The following is a 22,425-nucleotide window of genomic DNA, read 5'->3' on the forward strand; positions in this document are numbered from 1 at the left end:
TCATTCTGTCACTTTATTCCCGTTCAAGTGTCTTTGCCACACAATACCACAGTTTCTGCTGCCATTCCTTGTCCTGAACTATAATTTGAGATCATTAGACTGTGGAGGTTGTGCTTTGACTGACTTTTTTTGCCTGATGGAAAGTATTTTTTGCCTGCTTTTCCACCAGCTTTTTTGACACCTGTTGTTGAGTATAATGGCCAAGGGTGTCATTGCTGTCAAGGGCAGTGTATAGCCCCCTCAAAGGCTAAGTTTACCTCCCCAAATTCTAACTTTCCTATACACAATATACTCTTAATGTACCTCTGTTACCGCCTCCATTATCCATCCTGATATTTCATATTTGGGCCGAAAAAACTGTTACAAATACTTTAGCAGCTGACCTCATTAACACTTACCTTGCACCTGCCCTCCCCCTTCAGGAGATTGCTCCCACCCATCTCTACAGTTGCATGCTAATTCAATGCAGACATTGCCGGTGAACTTCACCCTCTATACACGGCCATCAATAGTTTACATTCTTCTTGCATAGATCGCTCATTTGACAGTGTTTGCAGGAGCTGAGCAATCGCATAACAGCCAATGTAGAGCAGAGCTGTAGTATTGAAAACAGAAGTGTATCCTTGAAAGTCTTTAAAGCTCACCATACACTGTACAGTTTCCTTTTAGATCTACTATCAACTTTGTAGTGCAAGGGCCTGCTTAATTGTGTACAGAGTGAATAGATAGGTGTGTCCTCTTATTATATTGTCTTGGTAAATCTTAAGATCACAGGATACAATGTACAATCGGATTGTAGTGTATGGCCATCTTTGTAGACCTATAATTAACTAGTCATACTTTCAGTGCCATCAATTGTTAATCGCACCCCAAATGCAGAAGCGAATGCATTTTGCCAAGTGAAAAAAAGGATTGAGAAGCGCAGTAAACCACGCAGTAAAATAAGTCCCAATGTCCCATGAGCTACTTCACGACTTGCAGGGCAACCCATTGAAATCAATGCGCTGTCCTATATGTGCTGCAATAAAACCGAGACAATAAAAAGTGCACTCACTTTTAGGTGTGAATGGGGGCTGAATGTGAAATTGGTGTATTTACACCAGAATAACGAGGCTCCATTCACATCTGCGAGTTTCCAAACTCATGGCAAACTGCAAAGAAAATGTGCACTTTGCTGCACATTTTATAAATGACTGCAAACGGGCATTGCACTCGCGTTGATGTTAAATGTTAATGGCACCCCAAGCGCTGGCAGCAGGCGTGCGTCTGCAGTGCCTTAAACCCGCTGCTAACCCAAAAGCACGGTAAAAAACATGACAAGCTCCAAAAAAAAAAAAAAGTCTGGAGATTTTGTGGCGTTTGTCATGTGTAGAGCAGTGCATGCAAGCACATGGGCTGCCCTATGAGTGGAAACTAAAAAGAAAACTGACAGCTGAGTGTCTGCCTCCACTTCTTCCTATGTACTTGTATAAAGATGGCCATACACTATGCAATCTGACTGTACAATCTCTCTACAATTTCCTTTAGATGGAGGAACCAACTGAACAATCACTATTCAATTTGTATCAAATCAGGCAGACCCTTGTGCTACATACCTGATGGTCTAAAAGAGATTATACAATCAAATTGTAATGTGTATGGTCACTTTAAGTGAAGAAGTAGGAAAGTGGGTGGTAATAAAGAGTTGGTATAGTAATGAGGGAGGAGAAAACTGAAAGCATTTTTTAACATTTAAAACAGGTGAAAATTCAAAGCTTCCGTGGATGAGCTAAGTTAGGGAAAAAGCACATTGAGATGGCTAGGGCAGAAAAGACATAGTAAAAGTCTTCTATTTATTATGAAAAGTAAAATTCTGCCTGAAAATGTGAATTCTCTCACTATACTGGCTCTCTTGAACTACATAGAGCTTCTGAATGCTGCCTTTAAGCCTCCTTTGTTTTGTTCCTCCTAAGCTTGGAAATCACTGTAATGTTCCTCACCCGCTAGAATTAAGCCTCAGCCCAACTCCAGCCCTGGCTGTGCATACAGAGCAGGAAAGGCTATATGGGGAGCCTCCTGAGAATCCCAGCAGTGATGGCTGTGCATTTGTAACTGGCCAAACCTGGTGCCAGGGTGGATTTCAGTCAGTCAAAGCAGCAAGGGCAGAGAAGCTGAATAGAATAATGTGTGTGTGTGTGTGTGTGTGTGTGTGTATTTATATATAAAGCGAGAGAGATTTATTTTCTGTATTCTAATCTTCTTACTTGTGAAAAACAGGTAGCAGCAAAAAATGTAATGTAATGTATGTGGAAATCACAGGTGGAAAAGGTATTGAACATTGCAGTAACATTGGGCAGAGAAAAGTCTACATTGCAGGGGCTTGTGGGTGTCCTTTGCCTGCATAGCGAGGAGGAGTTTTTTTTTTATGACTGCTAGAATCCCTGATAAATGTTGTCTTAATCTTTTTCAGGGCCCACAAATTGCCTCTCAAGTTGCCCCTGTGGAGATGCCATCAACTCAAACTACCCAAGTGGTGTCTTCCATTGACAGGTAAAAATACAATTTTGGGGAACTTAATGTACCTTTGCAGGGAAGACAGCCATCTTTGGGTGGATCTGAAAGCCAACCTGTTGATTTAGGTTTCTTTGAAAATTTAGTAAGCTGAATACCTAATATTTTCTCAAATTAGCAACTTGATAACAGGTTCCCTTTACAGCTGCCATCCTTTTGTGTTAACAATTGTGTTTCTTTCAGCGCCCACTCGGATGTGGCATCTGGGCTCAGTGACGGTAACGAGGGAGTTTCCGGCTCCAGTGGTAGACACGAAGGCCGCACCACCAAACGGCACTACCGAAAGTCTGTGCGCAGCCGCTCAAGACATGAGAAAACCTCACGCCCGAAACTTAGAATCCTTAATGTGAGTTCCTTTATTTGCCAAACCTAGAATGCTGTTTATAATGGCAGCTCTTTGTTAAGTCTTGGTTTATCTTTTTTTAATCATACTTCAATTTCTATGTTGCTTCAGCCATGTTTTCCTGCCTCCCTTAAATCCCTCAAAGCCCTCCTCAGTATTCTTTTTTTTTTTTTTTTTTTTTTTTTTTTTATACTGCTATACGTGATTTATTTTTTTCTGCAGTTATCTCTTGCCAGTCTGGTGAGGCCACAACATCTTCTCCACTTTTTGGCAGTGGCGGGCGCAGGCATTCTTACTGTAATAAGCCGCACTTCTATAACGATTTGTGTACGCAGTTCAGTCCAGCAGTACTTTAAGCCCAGCCTTGTATGATGACGCACCCCCTAGGGGGGCATCTTATAAAGGACAGGCTGGGCTCATAGGAAATGGGAAAAATGACAGTGGTGTTCTGCTTTGAAAAGATCTGGCGCTGGACTGAAGAGCAGTTGTGTGTATTGGAGCAAGAAGAGGTTAAGAAAATGATGGCCAGCAAAAAAAAACTGCCGGTTTCCTTACAAATGTATTTGAAAAATAATTGCTTTAGATGTACTGTAAGGATGTTTGGATTATTATGTTTGTACATGGTAATTTTTATTTTAATGGTGTAGGTGTCAAACAAGGGAGACAGAGTAGTGGAATGCCAGCTGGAAACGCACAACCGCAAGATGGTCACCTTCAAATTTGACCTAGATGGGGACAATCCTGAGGAAATAGCGACCATCATGGTGAGTAAGATGAGAGATTTATGATGAAGGTAGGCCATTCTATTATATGTGATATGTGATTCACCAGCCAATCTTGGTACCTTTCCTTTGGACACCAGGTTCATAATGTCTTCATCCTGGCCACAGAGAGAGACTCATTTGTCGAGCAGGTTAAAGACATCATAGAAAAGGCAGATGAAATGCTTAATGAGGATGTCAGTGCAGAGCCTGAAGGTGAGCAAGAGGTGGAGAGTATGCAGATAAAGGATGGGTATTACCCAGAATCTCAGGTATGGAAGCCCTTTTTATTCATGAACCTTTACATTTCTATCTCCCATTAGATGGCTGTGGCCATACCACGCTTGTCTTATCTGTTTGTTTTTTTTGTTTTGTTTTTCCTGGATAGAAGTTGGAGGATGCGTTCAGAAAGCCGGATCCAGTGTATTACTTACCCCAAAGAGCAGGTAGCTATCTGATGTAACTAATGTAGCAACCTTGGGAATATTTTTTGAAACCCCTCATCTTAAAAGTACAGCATAGGACAGAAAATCATAGACCATGGGTTATATGCCACTACCTTCAAGTGATTGGACACTGGCACAAGCTTTGTTGTTAATGGCTTTAGTGCATTCTCATATAACACCCCCCCCCCCCCCCCATCTCCTGGCTAATGTCTTTAGGTGATGGACATTTCCTATGAACAAGTTTTGTAAACCATTTTATTTTTCTTGGCCACTTTGACCAAAAGTTCTATGACTGTTTCCAGGTTGGTTACCCTTGACGTATAGGGGACAGCCTGTAATGTTTGTTTCAGGCACTGGGTTGCCATATGATGCAACAAGTGTAGATAGCTACAGGGCCCATGGTCCATCCATACTGCACCCAGACCCTGAGGACCCCTTTGGAAGTTTGGTCCCCTTTTAGAAACCTGCAACCTCATAATTGTGGCCAGGTCCTTCTTTTTTTTTTTTTTTCTTTTTTTTTTTTTATGTGGGTTGTTATCCATTTTATTATGTTATCCTCCTCTGTAAATGTGTCTAATACTTTGGCGGCAGGTACCATCATTAAAGCATATACCTTTTTTCTTGGGTTTGATCTAGCTGCAGCGTGCAAACCAGCAGATGCATTTCTGTCAAACTCGAGCACATCTGGTCTCTTTCCGGGACAGCCATGAGACATTAGTCAGTGCCTGGGTTTCAGCAGCTCCTTTCTTAGACATGCAAATATCCTCCCATTCTGCATGTATTTTGTGAGTACGCCACAAGGGATTCCATTACTTGGCTATAGCAGAAACCAGGCACAGAGGAGCTGGAAAAAAAAAGGGAAAGGGACCTAATGGTACTAGTGTTACAGATGGCACTGAGGAAAACCTACAATACACTTGGGGTGATCTGCGCTGGGGGAAGGTCCCATATTGACACAACTCCCTCTCTCCAATTTTATTTCCCTCTCAGGCACACAACAAACCGCCAATCTAAGGCAAACTTTACTGCACGAAAGTCCTCCAGAGACTCTCTGCCCTTCTAGAGTCATTCGATTTCCAGAACCCTTCTGGCCTTCTGCCTACTGAATCTAATCAGAATTATGACACTAAACCTCCTAATGTCTCAGAAGAAGATACCATATTTAAGAAGGCAATCCTGCTGAGGAATTTCCACTTCCTGCATTTTGAGAGACACGCTTAATTATGCCATAAGCTTGCTACTGTGTGCTCACTTATTGATGCAGTGCATGCTGACCTTTACCTAGCAGCACAAAATTCTCCTCAGCCTGAATAAGCTCCTATGAGCACAAAACAGCTGGCAAAGTCTAGAAAGACTTTTCCCCTGCACACGAAAATTAACTGTGCATGAAGATTGGCCAAATCCAAAAGTTATTCCTCCTCAAACGCTTTTCTAAGTGATATCTTTTTGGTCCGTCTGGTAGTAGATCCTGCCATTTCTTTTGTCGGCACACAAGGTTTTACGATCATGCCAGACAAATCTTATTGAAGTTTTTGACTATATCAATAATGTTTTGGACCATGGTGGTGTGGTGGAAATGACCTACCTTGATTTCAGCAAAGCATTTCAGCAAAACATCTGTTGGCATTCGTGCCAGTCTGTATGAGAGATGTCGTGGACCTCTGGATTCAATTGTTCATTTCCAGAACTACAAAATAGTTCCTCTTCTTCTGGGGTCCGACGCCAGCGCTCCTCGTCGCCAAGGACCCCCACAGGAAGCCACTTCCTATGGGGGGCACTTCTGCATTCTCAATCTCAACCCCTGCAGTCTGCTGCTATTGACAGACATCGGGACAATGGCTCACGCTGCTCTCAGCCAAGGCCATGAGATTGGAAAGGGACGAGATCAGGCTCAGGTGAGTATTTGCAATATTTTATGTCACATGGTTTTTGCGCAGTGGTCTTTCAATTGCGATTTAGCCCAATATTTTTTTTTGCATATTTTGAAAGCTGATACGCAGAGTAAAAAGGTACTTAACCCGTTACACTTTAAAATTGCATGCACTCGCAGAATGGCGACAAACTACGGTACCTAAAAATCTCCATAGGCGACGTTTAAAATTGTTTAATGTTACCTTCCTCCATAGACCAACGTCTGTCAGCATGATCCAAACAGCCAATCAATGCACTTTATTTGTATTGGAGTATGACAGTCTAGCTACATATCGCAGGTGTCTACACATATTTACACATCCAGCATGCCTGCTTATGAGCTTAATTGCACATACCCGAAGATTAACAATTTAAAACATGTCAAAGCGACAACACGAACAGCTGCACAAACTGCAAGTAAGAGAAACAATAAATAGGAACAAGATTAGTTAAAATAATCCATTAATAGGATAATAAGAACATCGGGAAAACCCAAATGTATATTCATAAAAATGTATGTGTGTGTGTATGTATGTATGTATGTGTATGTGTATAAATATATATATATATATATATATATATATATATATATATATATATATATATATATATATATACACACACACCAAGGGGAATTCCATATACATATATAAATGCATACGTGTACTCAATAAATACATTTTAATTACATTAAATAATACAAAGAGGAGGATGATAAATTATAATGAATTATAATAAATATCATCCTACATAGTTAATATTGAACGAATTGTCTCCTGATATAATCATACAGGAAGCTCAAATGTGGGAAATGAGCTGTACAACAATATATCGCTCAAACAACTCCAAACACTATGAATGAAACTGAAGGATATAAATATAAGTATAAAATTATATCAATCACGGATGTAACCGTTCACATCTAGTTCAACATTCAAACCGGCAGGCGTTAAAGTGTTAATCAGATATATCCATCGGGTCTCACTTTTTGATATCTCCCTCACCATATTAGAACCTCTCCAGTTTGGATAGGCTCTGTCTATACCCCAGAACTTCAAACCAGAGGGGTCCCGATTATGATACTGTCTAAAGTGGAGGGAGACACCATGGTACTTAAAACCAATTTCTATATTATAAATGTGCTCCGGCACAAGTTTTTTCAGCGTTTTTTGTACGGCCTACGTACATTAAATTCGTTAAACCACGTATTGGCAAAGAAAACTTGGCGCATGTTTTGCACTTTCTACAGGCAAAAAAGCCGGCACAATCCCAATACATTGTTGGTCTCACTGGTGGATCTAAAACCTTCTTAAAGCGGGGGTTCACCCTTAGAGGGCACTTTTCCCCCTTAGATTCCTGCTCGTTATTACTAGGGGAATCGGCTATTTATTTAAAAATATGTGCAGTACTTACCCGTTTACGAGACGCATCCTCTCCGCCGCTTCCGGGTATGGGCTTCGGGAATGGGCGTTCCTTCTTGATTGACAGGTTTCCGAGAGGCTTCCGACGGTCGCATCCATCGCGTCACGATTTTCCGAAAGAAGCCGAACGTCGGTGCGCAGGCGCAGTATAGAGCCGCACCGACGTTCGGCTTCTTTCGGCTACGAGTGACGCGATGGATGCGACCGTCGGAAGCCTCTCGGAAGAATGTCAATCAAGAAGGAACGCCCGCTCCCGAAGACCCATACCCGGAAGCGACGGAAGAAGATGCAGCTCGAAAACGGGTAAGTACTGCACCTATTTTAATACAAATAGCCGATTCCCCTAGACCGAACGAGCAGGAATCTAGGGGAAGAAAAAAAAAAATTTTAGAAATGGGTGAACTCCCGCTTTAACCACCTCATCGTCAAAATTGGGAGCCTTTCTATATATAAAAGAAGGCTTCTTCGGAAGGGATTGATTTAAGGCCTTATACATAGAGTATATGCTAATGTTGTTTGACGATATTCTCTATATTGCTCATGAAAATTAGTGATAAAACCCCATTCATGTTTAGAGTTCTCAGTTTTAAACGGGGTCACGCTATGTCCACTACTTTCTTTCTATATGGTAATCACTGAGCAATCAGATTGGTTGATTAGGAGACACCTGATAAGATCGACTTCTAACTGGTTATCTATATGCTGACTGTTGGATTACTTTTGGTAAGAGTTTACCTAAGAGGGGGTTTCTATCCACATCCCCCCTCTCCTTTCAGCACACGTGTGGAGGTGTTGTCTTCTGGTAACAGCAAGATTTCTTCATCCTCTGGGATTAAACGGACTGTGACCTGTCTTTGATTAGATTTTTTTCACATTTTTCTTTCATAAGTGTGATTTCACTATATTAATTAGAGACAGTGTATATGTTTATGACACATACATGTATAAGCACTACCTGGTTCATATTTATCCATCTTGTATTTATCTTTAGTTACCCTGTGTGTTTATTCCTTTTGACTGGTTTTTAGAAAAGCCTGTCTCTGTAAGGTAGCAGCTGCAGCCAGTAACATTGGCATTTGTCTGATCTAGGGTTTTTTTTTTTTTTTTCCATGAGCGCTTGATTTTTTGTTTTGAGTTTAGGCGCTTTTCTCATTACAATTTTCTCTTTTTTTTCAACTCTGTTTATTGCTTTGGAATGTCCCATGGTCTGACTTTCTGTGCTTTGGTCTGTACTGTACGAGATGCAGGCAGTCCCTGGGTTACAAACAAGATAGGGACTGTAGGTTTGTTCTTAAGTTCAATCTGTTTGGAAGTCGGGACATGTACATTTTTTAAGTGTAGCTTCAGCCAAAAAACATTTTTTTAAGCTTTTTGGATAGCATAGGGAATGATTATCACCCGTGTAACATTTGCTTTGCTGTGTGTGCCCCTGTTCAGAAGATTTCACCTCACTTCCTGTCCAATTTGTATTTAGAAAATTTTGGATTGCTAGGGAAACATGAACTGGTGATAAAGTACCTTTTTCCCATAATAACTTACAGGAGTGAATATCCCTTCCTAGGTGTAGATTTCATCTCACTTCCTGTTGTCTCCCTCCGTTTGTAAGTAGGAGTCGTTTGTAAGTCGGATGTTTGTAAGTAGGGGACCGCCTGTATTAGGAACTGTAACTTGGTAGTAAATTCTATATCTTGGATTTCAGTAGAGAACACAGGTCCCTCGCCTCTTTATATGTTTTCTCCATATTGATTGCTACAAAACTTGTGTCCCATTGAGAAGGTGGGGTTATATAAGGGCGCACTGAGGGCTTTCCCAGGAAAGCTGTCAGTGTCCAATCACCTTGGGGAATTGGCCTATAACTCAGTCTGACTTCCTGTCCTGTACTAAACAAAATATGGAATGTACTGATAAGTCAAAATCAATTTTATTTTTTTTACTATCCATTTCCTGCATTGTAATTTTTTTAACACACCTCCCTAAAGGGGTTGTAAAGCTACATGATTTTTTTTCTACTTGATGCATAGGATGCATTAAAGTGAAAAAACACCTTGCACTCTCGGGCCCCCCAGCCCCCCGTTTTACTTACCTGAGCCACAAAACTCCTTGAAGCGATCCCACAATGCTTTCCCCCAGCTTGAGGCGGCTCTTCATTGTGGATTGATAGCAGCACCGCCATTTGCTCTCGCTGCTGTCAATCAAATCAATGATGCGGCGAACCGGGGGCGGGGCCTATTTGATACACTTGGTGGCTATGGCACGGGAGCGCGCCCGCAAGCTAACCTCCTTGGGAGAGTGCTTCCCAGAATGGGGTTAGCTCTTGTGGGGAGGAGCCGAGACAACCGCAGAGGAACCCCAAGAAACGAGGATCAGGGCCACTCTGTGCAAAACAAACTGCACAGTGGAGGTAAGTATGGTATGTATGCATGTTTTTATTTATTTATTTTTTAACCCTTAGACCCGGTTCACACTGGGGCGACTCGTCAGGCGACACAGCCGCCTGACAAATCGCTTCCCATTGTAGTGAATGGAACCGTTCTAATAGGAGCGACGCAAGTCGCTCCGACTTAGAAAAAGGTTCCTGTACTACTTTGGGGGCGACCAGCATTGACTTCAATACTGAAGTCATTTTGCAAGTTGCCTCTCAAGACGCCTTGAGATCGCCTTGCCGAATCGCCTCCAAAGTCGGGTCGCCTGTGTGTGAACCGGCTCTGACAACCCCTTTAACTCTCCTTCAACCACAAACAAATGAGAATGTTTTATTTTATTTTTTAGGATGGGCTGAATAAATTCAAGCTAGCCAGTATAGTCTATTTATTTTTCTTAAAACAAATGCCTGTCAATTGGTAGTAAATATGTTTGTTCTCTATTTGAGAAGGTAGAGCTGTGAAATGGGCAGTTATGCCTAAATATTAGTCTAGCAAGCCTGTTTTAACAGTGTAATTAGTGTTTGTGTATGTGGAGGGTCTCAAAACCGAAGTAAGTATCCAGGCCTAAAAATCGATATTTACAAAAAATCAGCTGATGATCACAATAGACCATCTTCATCTGTAGTCCCCAGTATAAAATCAGTATAAAAACAGCATATATTTCTCCATCACTTCCGCCTTCTGTTTTCCTCCCTCATCTTTTGTTATGGAGTTGTGATTTTTTTTATTTATTTTTTGTTTAGAACTCGCTCCCGGCCTCCATGCCCAAGTTGTTCACTCTGCCGGTAGACGGTTCATAGTCAGTCCAGTTCCAGAGAGTCGACTGAGGGAGCCAACCTTCTTTAATACATCACAGGATTCACAGATGACGGGTAAGCATGCTCTGTGGTATCTGTAAAAGACCTGCTATAGAAGATCCATTGTTGCTGTTTTCCTCTCAGGAAGTCTATTGTAGCTCTTTTGTAAAGTAACCTTTCAGTCAAAAACCTGATAGAGATATCAAAATGAATTTATTTGGAGTTCCCCTTTAGATTCAACAATGTATACATTGATAATTTGATAGGTTTAACTTGTGCAGGTGTTATGGCTGCCTGTATTTAAAAAAAAAAAATTGTTGATTAGGGATGCTTTATTCATTTTAAAACTAAAATGAACAGCTTTCTACCTTTTTACTTTTTTTTTTTTTGCCTTGTGATTAGTAGATGGTGTCTTCGCATCTATGTGTGTGTCTACAATTATAGAAGCCTAACAGATATATATTTTTTTCTCCTATTTTTGCAGTTTCCACTTCCCATGGTTCTGGCATCGCAGTTACTTCTCACGCACCTGGGATGAACCTCTCTCATTCTGCATCATCTGTCAGTCTCCATAATGCCTTTGCAGAGCTACGACAGGCTCAGATGGCTGATGGTCCCAGCACGGCTCCACCAATTTTTAATCAAACTGGACCTCCGTTTCCAACATCTCTGACGAATATCGTTGGGTCATTCTCAGGAGGGTTATCTGGCCTGCCCCCATCATCTACAGCTGCACCCAGCAGCCTGCCATCAGGAGTGACTCAGCTGCTGGTGGAAGGTGTTGTGACTCCTAGCGTTACAGGAGTGTCGGCCCATAGCACCATGCCAAGCACCGTGCCTACAATCACCACTGTGTCTACCCAGCCACTCACTACAGGAGTGGTATCTGGGGTTTCTGTGTCCACATGTGTACCTCCAGCTGTGGCTTCACTTCCTAGTTTGCCTCTAGTTGTGGGCATGCCTGTGGCACCTGGAACAGTGACTTCACCCCCACCACAGTCACTTTCAACGGCAAGCACTGCTGCAGTCATACCACAGACCCTTGCATCTCCTCCACTGCAGCTGCCAGTAGGCAATGTTGCTTGTACTCTGCCTCACACATCTGTGTCAGCGCCAGTTATGAGCACTGTGACACCAGCGCAAGTTCAGCTGAGCAGTAGCACCTCCACTCCGAGCTTTGTGGAAAGTGTCACCTCTAGTGCTGCTCATCAAGATGTCACGAAGAAACCAGCAGAGGTCACCGCTGCCATAAGTACAATGGGTATGTCCCTCCCTATCTCTGCTCCTCTCACTTACGCAGGAGTGGCAGCTTCTGGTATTGCAGTGGTGGCTGATAGTGTGCCTAGTATTCACCCCACTCATCTTCAAACAGCTATCGCAACAACACCGATTATATCACAAACAGGTGGAACAGTGTCCACGCCACTTGCCTCTCAGGTTCCTATGTCTGGAGCTGTGCCTGTAAACAACCAGATCCCCGCTGTTCAGCACACATTGCAACATGGTCAGACGCTGCCTAGCACGGGCCCTGGACTTACTCACACCCATTCTATTGAAGGTGAAGACAGTCTGACAAAGTCTGGAATAGATGATATCAAGACTTTGGAAGAGAAGCTGAGGTCGCTTTTCAGTGAGCATGGCGGTGTTGGCACACAACATAGCTTAACCCCACAAGAGGCTCCAATTGGACAAGAGGGGGTTCCCTTGCCTGGACCTCCATCAACCACCATCTCCACCCAGACCAAGCCTACATCAACAGCACCACCCACCAGTTTACCTTTAGGACAGTCTGGCATGTCCGTCTTGGGCCAAGGTGTGACTCCAGGACAGGCTGTTACCCCTGTCACCTATGCTGCAGCGGCTTCCACTGCACCTCCTGGAAAAGCTGTGACCCCTCCCTCAAAGCCCCCACTCAGCAGAGTACCGGTAAGTTGTGTCCTCACTACATATGTGAAACTTCACATTTCCATCATTCAAACCCTAGCTTTCATCCAGTCAGTCTTATCTCAGTATAATCCATGGTTATTTAATTTTTTTAAATTATTACTTTAGCTACTTGATCTGTATTTAAAAATGTAATGAGATTGGTTATACAAGAGCCTATGTAGTACTGACTTAGTTATGCTGCTGGGGTTGTGTGTCAATTACGATTGCTGCCTTTCATACTCTCACATTTTACAAATGTCAGCTGTAAGATGGATGGGTTTTAGAAAGATTTAATTCCAAATTAGGATGCTGAGTGATGACGGGCAATCTCACTTCTGTATCTTTGAGGGCCTGTCATAGCAAAAGGCAAGCTGAGTGACCAGAGCAGGTCATACAATGAACCTCATCTACGGAGTTGAATCTGCTTTAAAGCAGTATTAAACTCCGTAACAAAAATGTATTCTATTGCAGCTTAACAGTCCATTAATGTGGTGGCTACATTATTATTATTATTATTATTATTATTATTATTATTATTATTATTATTAAAATTATATATATTTTTTAATTTTTTTCATCTGGTGATCTAGCCAGTAACACACAGGTTTAGGTTTTAGGATGCCTCCACTCCACTGGAGGAGCAACACGGACACCTTTTTGATAGCAGTATTGTAAATCTGGGCAAAGGGTAGTGTTGGATGTACTAGCAGATTTAGATGGACTTAACGAACAAGTGATTGTAAACATTTTTTTTTTTTTTAAACAAACATGTCGTACTTACCTGCTCTGCGCATTGAGTTTGCACAGAGCAGCCTTGATTCACCGGGGGTCCTCCACCAGCCTTTCTCTCCGACCCCCTCCCCCCATGTCAAGTGCCCTCAAAGCAAGATCAATCCTGAGTCATACTGCATTAAAGTGGAGTTCCACCCAAAAATTTTACTTCCGCTCTCTTTGGTGCAGATACCTGTCTAAGACCAGTGACGGCGCGCCGTGCTACTCGCGCATGTGCAGTAGGGAACCGGGCAGTGAAGCCGCAACGCTTTACTTCTCGATTCCCTGACCGAGGATGGCAGCGGGTGCAGCTGAGGGCCGAGCGATGCCTCGGCTACCGACATTGCTGGCACGCTGGACAGGTAAGTGTCCATATTTTAAAAAAGCCAGCAGCTATGTAGCTGCTGGCCTTTTAAAAAAAAAAAAAAAATTGGCGGAACCTCAGCTTTAAGGTAAAAAAAATAAAAGTACCTCTACAACTACTTTAAAGCAAACAGCGTTGTTGTTTTTTTATTTATTTATTTTGAGTAAAGGTTTTCCATAAATTATTAAAAGCTAGCAATTGTAAGCACCCCAGTCTGTGTTGGGGCCCTTTCACACAGGCTTTCCGATCAGGTCCACCTGTTATTCAGGTATTCCTCATCAGAACCTTTGTGCAGCTGTAAATGGTCAGGCAGATGTAAATGGTCTTGTGTTCGCATACACCCGCATACACCTCTGTCCGTCCAGGTACAAAAAAATAAAACCGAAATCTGTGTCCTTTTTTCAGACCTTAATATGATGGGTGGTAGCATCCTGTAAACCGACCCCAGAGTCCATTCACATCGTTTCCCATAGAGCTAACAAAGGTCCACATGTGTCTGCTAGACACAAACTGAATGGGCACGGATGTTAAAACTAACATTCCTGTTTGGCTCTGATTCAGCAGGGGATCTGCACATGGAATGCCTCCGCTGATCAGAACGGATCAACTCCCTGTGTAAGAGTGCTTACCCTTCATTCACACTTGTGTTGGTTTGCGGCCCACGTTTGCACAGGCACTGCAGCCCATTCATTTTAATGAGCTACTGTGCCTGCATTTCCAGCAAAGAAAGGTTCTTGCACCTTTTTAAAAATGCAGCCACAGAAATCGCATGGTGCTAAATACCTTTTTGGCAGGTTCAGAAAATGTGTTGATTTTGAGAGTTAACCAGATATCTCATCTCATACAATGTTTTCTCCTTGCATGCGATCTGCTGTAAACTACTAATCCCCTGCCTACCACCCATAATGGAAATGGAGAAGACCTGTTTTATAAATCAGCTGAGCAGCCTATGGTGACAACACTGCCTATACAGTAAAGCTGGCCATACAGGGTTCCGTTTTTTAGTTTGCTGGCTGAAAGAAAAAAATTATAATTCCCACATTCAAGGTGGATGGGGAAATCTTCTCAGCTGTGCTCATCTGACAACAGGGAGACCCCTCCCTCTATTGGCTGCAGCTGCATTTTGAGAGCGGCATTTAACTGACCGGGGGGTTGTACAGAAGTTGATGGGTGAATTGACTTCTGTTCAACTACAGTGGCCACACATGGTTGGAAATGTGCCCAGTCCCTGTTGTCCCAGCTGAATTTCGATCTGTGTGTGGCCACCTTTTAGAGCTTTCCCCACTCCAGGGCAAAGTTACTGGTAGAATCACCAAGAAAAAAAAAAAAAAAAGCTTGACATAAAGAAAAGATTTTGCTGCCACCGCTTCTAAAGACTGGTAAGCTGCATTATATTGTGTTTTTGTTTCTAGTATTGGATTTGCTTTAACTAAATTCATCTTTGTATTTAGAGGGGACCTGTCACATGTTTGTTTTTTGTTTTTTTGATGTTCTAGAAAATGTAGGAAACGGGTTTGTTATATTTTCCCAATCAACAGATTTTTTTTGTCCCTAATGGCAATGTATAGAATGAATCCTCTGCTTAGAAATGTTTCAGACAATCAGTCATTCTTCTATGTTTTTCCATAGGACTAACGTGAATGCTCACTTCTAATCTATATTCAGCAGCTTGAGAAGCTGTCACATTCTATCCTAACGCTCTATATGTCCTCTTGACTGGCTGCATTTCAGGAAGAGAACAGGCAGACATTCTTAGTGACTTGTGTAAAATGTCACTCTTGTCCTTGAGAAGAAGCCAATGACCTCCAGGACTTCTGTGGCAGACACAACTTGCTAGGCATTATAAGAGAGGATTTCCCAGATGTATTGATAGGGTTGCCACCTTTTCCTTAAGGCAAACCCGAACACGTTAGCGGCGTACGCCAATTTTTTTTATAGTATAAACTATACATATATTTTGCTATTAAATAACATTTCTAATCATATGAAGTTAATAACAAGAGTTCCCCTTTTACATCACAATCCACAGAGTTCTCCTTTTACATCAGAGGCCACAGAGTTCCCCTTTACATCTGAATCCAAAGAGTTCCCCTTTCAATGTAAGGAGGACTCTGCAGACTCTGATGTGTGGAGAACTCTGGGGCTTCTAACATAATGGATGCTCTGGGAATCCTGATTTAAGGGGGAACACTGGGAACTCTGGTGTAAAGAGGATCTCTGATTTAAGGAGGAACACTGTGGCCTCTGGTGTAAAGGGGAACTTTGATGTTATGGGTGTTCTGATTTGCCTTAGTGTACTCAGGAGAGAGAAGGGGGTAGACTTCAGTCACAGGCAGGGATGGATGGTGAGCTCACGCACCCCTTGGCAGTCAGCACCTCTCATCTAGATGTATTTGAGGCTGCTGGACTTCAAATTTCCCACCCCCCCACTTTCCTTTTCTGAGGCACATCGCTGTGGATTGGAGGGTGGGCAGAAACAGAGGGGGAGGGGCAGGGGGGAAGAGGTAGATCAAGCCCTCTCTCCTCTCCCGTCTGTGTGTGTGTTTGGGGGGGGATTGTTAGTGCATGCTTTGGGCAGTGTGAAAGAGTGTAACAGACAACTGCAGCCAGCAACCCTGCTGGGAAGCCGTAGTAAAGTCTAACTAATGTGTCTGGGTTTCAGGCAGTCTGAAACCCGGACACATGATTCCAAACCCGAACTGTCCGGGTGAATCCTGGACAGGTGGCAACCCTATGTATTGACCACATTTGAGCAAATACCAGGAAGACTGTGCACCTAAAATGAATTCAGATATAGCATGGTACTAACTTCACCCTTTATTATTAGGTAAGGAAATATCTAAATTCCTTAATCCTTTCACTGCCAACAATGTTTGGTATACGTTGGCAACAGCGGGTGTTTTAACTCCTAAAATTATTTTTTAAACATGCAAAAAACGGGTTTGGGAGCGAAAGGGTTAATGGAGAATGCTTACTTTTTTTCGCTGCCGAGTACCATTCAAATCCTGAGAAACTGTGCACTTAAATTCGCTGGAAAACAAACACTTCTAGGTGTGTACTGATCTCTTGGGTCCCCTGCAGCTCGCTGTGGGTCCCTCCTGCTGATCTCCATGTTGCTGCCGTCTCCTGTAATGCGTAAAGGTCAGCAGGAGAAACCAGTGAAAGTTTCCTTGGACCCAGTATATAACCATTCCTTAAAGAGCAGGTGTCCCAGTTGACTGGAGATGTGGGGAAGGAGTGACCAGTTCTCAGAATCAGTGTTGCATTTGAAGGCAGCAGAAAACATAAAGCCAGGCATAGACAGTCTATGCCAGGCATAAACTGTTTGAATCTCAGGAACCGGCTGAGATTTGAACTATGTATGGTCAGGCTGAATGTACCCAAGTTGATTGATCAACTTGAGTACAACCAGCCTGCCGGATTTTAAATGAGATTACTGCACGCGTGGTTATATCCACTAGTAATAGTCATGGTCTTCTTCCAGCGGGGACTGCTTCCCCTGCCCCACCCCACCCCACCTGCAGAACACCAATGGCCCTGCCGGAGGGATTCCACTGTAAACAACGTCTGTGCTGATAGGGGATTTGAGAGAACTTTTTTGCTGCAACCCTTGGTTGCAGGAAGGAAATTTGCTCCATCTATGGCCGATGTAAATATTAAGTCTTTTTTTTATAGGTATGCCTTAAGGATCTTTTTAGTTAATGACAGTTGTCCCTTTCAAAGGATGTTTTCTGGCTCCTAATAGTGACTGACTACTACATTAATTTAACAAAGTTGCATCTGATCTCGAAAAGATTAAAAATGAAGCCCTCCAAATCTATACATTCCACTGATTAACACATTTTGTAACCATGTTCTCAGCTTCTCCTTCTTCAAGCCAATTCTATTCATCATTCTAGCATTTAAAAAAAACAACGTCCACCACTAGCTGCTTGAAGGGCTTTCAATGGATATTGGGTAGGAGGGGGTGGCATAATGAGATGTCACATGTTAAGGAAATCTAAGCAGAAATATTTGTTGGCTCTACTTATCTATGCTACCAATCTTCTAGTGTGAAGTGGCCCTTAGGACTCCGATTTTAATGGCTTACGCCTGAGAAATGTACCTACCTGTCAGCATTTAGCTTGTTTTCAGTATGCTAAAATCAGATGCCCCGCTGAAAGGCTGATCGGCCGTAAGTAGTAAAACCTCTCAGTAACAAGTCTAAGGCAGCCCATGATGTAGTTCTTTTTTTTTTTTTTATATCTTTTTCATTCAACCTACTGGTTGAATTAAAAAAAAAAGGACCTATTCCCCCCCATCCATACATTTGTGGAGAATGGGGAAATGCACCCACTGAGCTATTTGTATTCGGATAGTGAGGAGACTACCCTGCTATATTGAAATACACTGCCGGCTATAGCCAACAAGCTGATTGTACAGAAGTTGATCGGCAGAACGATTTCTGTACAACCACAGTACATGGATCAAAATTCAGCCAGTTCCAGCTGTCAAATCAGTCAAATTTCAATCCATGTATGGCTAACTTTAGTGAAGGCTCATCACTGTGGAGGGGCAATAAAGGAACATGGCTGGGTAATTAAATAATGGGGGTGTGGCCTATGTGCAAACACTGTGGGCCAGATTCTCGTAGATCGGCGTATCCTTGCGCGGGCGTAACATATCTGATTTACGTTACACCTCCGCAACTTAGACGGGCAAGTGCTGTATTCTCAAGCACTTGCTCTGTAAGTTGCGGCGGCGTAGCGTAAGCCCGCCTAATTCAAATTTGGAACAGGGGGGCGTGTGATTGACGGTTTTCACTAACGGCGCATGCGCCGTCCGTGGTATTTCCCAGTGTGCATTGCTCCAAAGTACTCCGCAAGGACGTATTGGTTTGGACGTGAACGTAAATGACGTCCAGCCCCATTCACGGACGACTTGCGCAAACAGCGTAAAATATTCAAAATTCGACACGGGAACGACGTCCATACTTAACATTGGTACGCCGCATGTACGCCACCATATAGCAGGGGTAACTTTACGCCGGGAAAAGCCTAACGTAAACGGCGTATCTGTACTGCATCGGCCGGGCGTACATTTGTGAATTTGCGTATCTAGCTGATTTACAGATTTCTAGGAGTAAATCAGCGTACACGCCCCTAGCGGCCAGCGTAAATATGCAGTTAAGATCCGACGGCGTAACAGACTTACGCTGGTCGGATCTAATAGAAATCTATGCGTAACTGATTCTAAGAATCGGGCGCATAGATACGACCACCCAGACTCGGAGATACGACGGCGTATCTGGAGATACGCCGTCGTATCTCTTTTGAGAATCTGGTCCTGTCACTTTACCCTGAATAGGTAGTGACCAGTTTGTGCTTTTTGTTCTTCTTCTTTTGGATTTGTTGTGTTTTCAGAAACCTCACCCTGGTGGTTTTGCCTAAAGAGGTTCCATCCAATCCTTGAGGCTGCTCTGTTAAGATACTATAGCAGATAACAGGTGGTCTTATCTCTAACAGGTGGAGTGTTATTGTTGAGTATTACAGCAAAAATAAACAGGTTTTGTATGTAAAACTTTGTCTGATGGCACTAAATATCCCTGTCCTGTAGGTGCTCCCAACCGGGGCAGAGAGCACAGTGGGGAGCCCGCCTGGCGAACAGCCACCTCCTCTTCCTGGACCTTCACTAACTCAGGTGCAGCATGAACCGTCTTTTCTTCCATGTAACCTCTTAATGGATGTTTCCCCTCGTCTTGTGCATGCCCTTTTGTCTTGCCCTCTTTCCCATACCTTCTTGTCTGCCACCCTTTCAGCATAGGCATACCCTATAGTGAGTGAAAAGACCGCAAAACAGGTTTAGATTCCAACTACTTCACCTTACTGAGCTCAGTATAGGGCAGAGGTAACCCAAGGACCCCCTCCTCTGACCCTCCCTGCTTCTCATTACAGTCCCAGCAGCCCCTGGAAGACTTGGATTTCCAGTTGAGAAGAACGTTGAGCCCAGAAAGTGTCCCTGTGTCCTCTGCACCCAGCTGTGTGAGTGTAAAGGCTGTGAGGGTGTCTGTTTTAACCCCCTCCCTCCCCCTTCACTCCTTGTTTAAGATATAATATAAGATCGATAATGTAACTTTCACTGTCATCTGTACTCGATTGGCTTCTACAGTCCTGCTCTCCCACTTAATGTTCATGTAAAATGTATGCAAATCAGATCTATTCCCATAATTCTAGCTCACTGCGGTGGGCCTGGCTTTAGAGCAGGAGAATTGGATATGTGGATCTAAATTGTTGGGTTTCTAAACCGGAAAAGTAGATGTACCCTATATTTAACACCAGCTTGAAGTTTACCAGGTTTCTTTTGTAAAAGGTACTGTACATGTTAAATCAACTTTGTTGCAGTATTAAAAATAGGGGGGGGGGGGTTATGCTCTTCTTTTCAAGAACTACAGCATACTCTTCACATTCTGCAATTCCAGGAGTGTTTGGATGCCTGCGCCCCCTTCTGTGTGCTGTGGTAAGGGGTAACCGTGCACAGTGGGTACCTCACATCCAAGAGTTGTTTAGGGCTCATGTAGACAGATGTTCTTTTAAACACTGTTTTCTATTCAAAGGCAAACACGTGTTGCAAGTCTTCTGCCCAATGACCGAATGCGCCCATTATTTCGAATGTGGAGATGTCTGTTGGGCGCCTAGGCTGTCCTGGGTACAGGTTCAGTCTGTCATCAACCAAGTTTACAAACTGGAGCGTCAATCTCGGGCCCTTCCCAGCTTCATTACTTTGAAGCTGCCCAGTGTTAAAGGAGTTGTAAAGGAAAAATTTTTTTTGCCTAAAATGAATGTCTGCAAGGTAGACAGACAGAATAGTGTAATGATTCGGTTAAAAAACGAGTAAATACCTATTAAATTCCTTCATCTATATCACCTCCGGCATTCTAGTTTCTGTTCTCTCATTCACTTCCTGGTTTGCGGCGCTCGTTCATGTAAGAACTACATTTCCCAGTATGAATTGCGGCACGCCCAGTAATTCACACCTCCTTGAAATCTCTAACACATAGAGAGCGTCCTGCCGCACAGATGTAGTTCCCAGGAGGGGGTGAACACATTACTGACCCCCGCAGTAAAGCCTCCCTTCACGGTGGTCAGTAAAATCAGACAAGCAGGAAGTGAACAGAGAAGAAATAGAGCAACTTCTGAGCAAAAACGAACAATCAGGAAGTGAAAAGAGGAATGTCTGCAGGTAAAGGATGCTTATTATGAAAAATAAAAATAAAAATTCCTTTACAACCCCTTTAACTACTTTAGTCCCGGGCCATAGTCAAAAGACGGCCTCCAGGTGGCTCTAAATCTGGGAGGCCGTCTTTTGACGTCCTACGGCCACTGGGGGGTGCGCGCACCCGGCGCGTCCCCGAGATGCCGATGCGCGTGCCTGGCGGACGCGATGTCCGCCAGGTACCCACGGTCGGCAATGACAGAGCAGGGACGTGGAGCTCTGTGTGTAAACACAGGGCTCCACGTCCTGTCAGGGAGAGGAAACAGATGCCCCCCCACAGTAAAAATCACTCCCAGCATACACATTTAACCCCTTCCTCGTCCCCTAGTGTTAACCCCTCCCCTGCCAGTCACATTAATACAGTAATCAATGCATTTTTATAGCACTGTTCACTGTATTAATGTGAATGGTCCCAAAAATTTGTCAAAAGCCGATGTGTCCGCCGCAATATCGCAGTCCTGAGAAAATTCGCAGATCGCCGTATTACTAGTAAAAAAAAAAAAATGACAGAATTCTATCCCCTATTTTGTAGCCACTATAACTTTTGTGCAAACCAATCACTATACGCTTATTGTTTTTTTTTTTTTTTTTTTTTTCACCAAAAATATGTAGAATATGTATCTGCTCTTTTTTTTGTTTATAGCGTAATACATTTTAGTCGACTAAAACTAATTTTAGTTGTCTAAAATCGAATGAGTGTAGTTAAATTGTAATGCAGTATTTAAGCATTTCTCTACAATTTCCAAACTTATTATATACTGCTGGAGTGAAAAATCTAATGTGTTATTTATGGTGTTTTGACTAAAATGTCATTTTAGTTTTAGTCCCAGTTTAGTCTTTTGATTAAAATGCCATTTTAGTTTTAGTCGTATTTAAAGTGGATGTCACAATGTAGAGTATAAGATTTCCTATCATCTGTGCCCAGTCTTGCCACACAGAGTTAATCCAGCTCTGAGTAGACTAAAATGGTATTCGGTTAGTCGACTAAAATGTTTTAGTCGGTTTTAGTAGACAAAATTTACACTGAATCTGCCCTCTGTTCTGCAGTCAGCACAGTCTTTAGCTTTTACCTCTGGAGGAAAGGTTTTGAGGCTTTCACTTCAGTTTTGTTTCAGTTCCAAAACCAAAACGCATACATCCCAAATTGAGACTTGAAGGTCCTCAATAGGTACTTGAAAATCTAAAAATTCAAAATGGAATCTGCCAGGTCAGTCATTACTGCTGTTCCAACATGGGGACTTCCTGGCTTCGTGTGCCCAGGGGAACTCCACGCCAATAAAAAAAAATTAAAAATTGCGTGGGTTTCCCCTCCAAGAGCATACCAGGCCCTTCGGTCCAGTATGGCTTTTAAGGGGAACCCCCCAGGCTGAAAAAATATAAAAATGGCGTGGGTGTGTCCGTCCGTCCGTCTCCAAATCCATCCCAAACACTTATTCGAGCACACAGCCTGGTAAGTCAGGA

General features: G+C 42.9%; 1 protein-coding gene across 12 annotated transcripts in view; it reads left to right on the forward strand.

Moving 5' to 3' along the window:
* The window catches only part of WNK1 (WNK lysine deficient protein kinase 1), a 199,295-nt gene that overhangs the window by 158,148 nt on the left and 18,722 nt on the right, over window positions 1-22,425 (forward strand). For 9 of the 12 annotated variants that reach the window (XM_040345270.1, XM_040345272.1, XM_040345271.1 and 6 more), the window contains 9 exons: window positions 2,450-2,529; window positions 2,734-2,896; window positions 3,541-3,657; window positions 3,756-3,926; window positions 4,043-4,100; window positions 10,599-10,727; window positions 11,137-12,578; window positions 19,309-19,392; window positions 19,647-19,733. In XM_040345270.1, the coding sequence (XP_040201204.1) occupies window positions 2,450-2,529; window positions 2,734-2,896; window positions 3,541-3,657; window positions 3,756-3,926; window positions 4,043-4,100; window positions 10,599-10,727; window positions 11,137-12,578; window positions 19,309-19,392; window positions 19,647-19,733 (2,331 nt within the window). The remainder of the gene's footprint in view (window positions 1-2,449; window positions 2,530-2,733; window positions 2,897-3,540; window positions 3,658-3,755; window positions 3,927-4,042; window positions 4,101-10,598; window positions 10,728-11,136; window positions 12,579-19,308; window positions 19,393-19,646; window positions 19,734-22,425) is intronic. The other 3 variants (XM_040345273.1, XM_040345274.1, XM_040345277.1) reach the window with 3 other exon arrangements.

The sequence above is a fragment of the Rana temporaria genome, chromosome 3 (assembly GCF_905171775.1).
Source record: "Rana temporaria chromosome 3, aRanTem1.1, whole genome shotgun sequence".
NCBI lineage: Eukaryota > Metazoa > Chordata > Amphibia > Anura > Ranidae > Rana > Rana temporaria.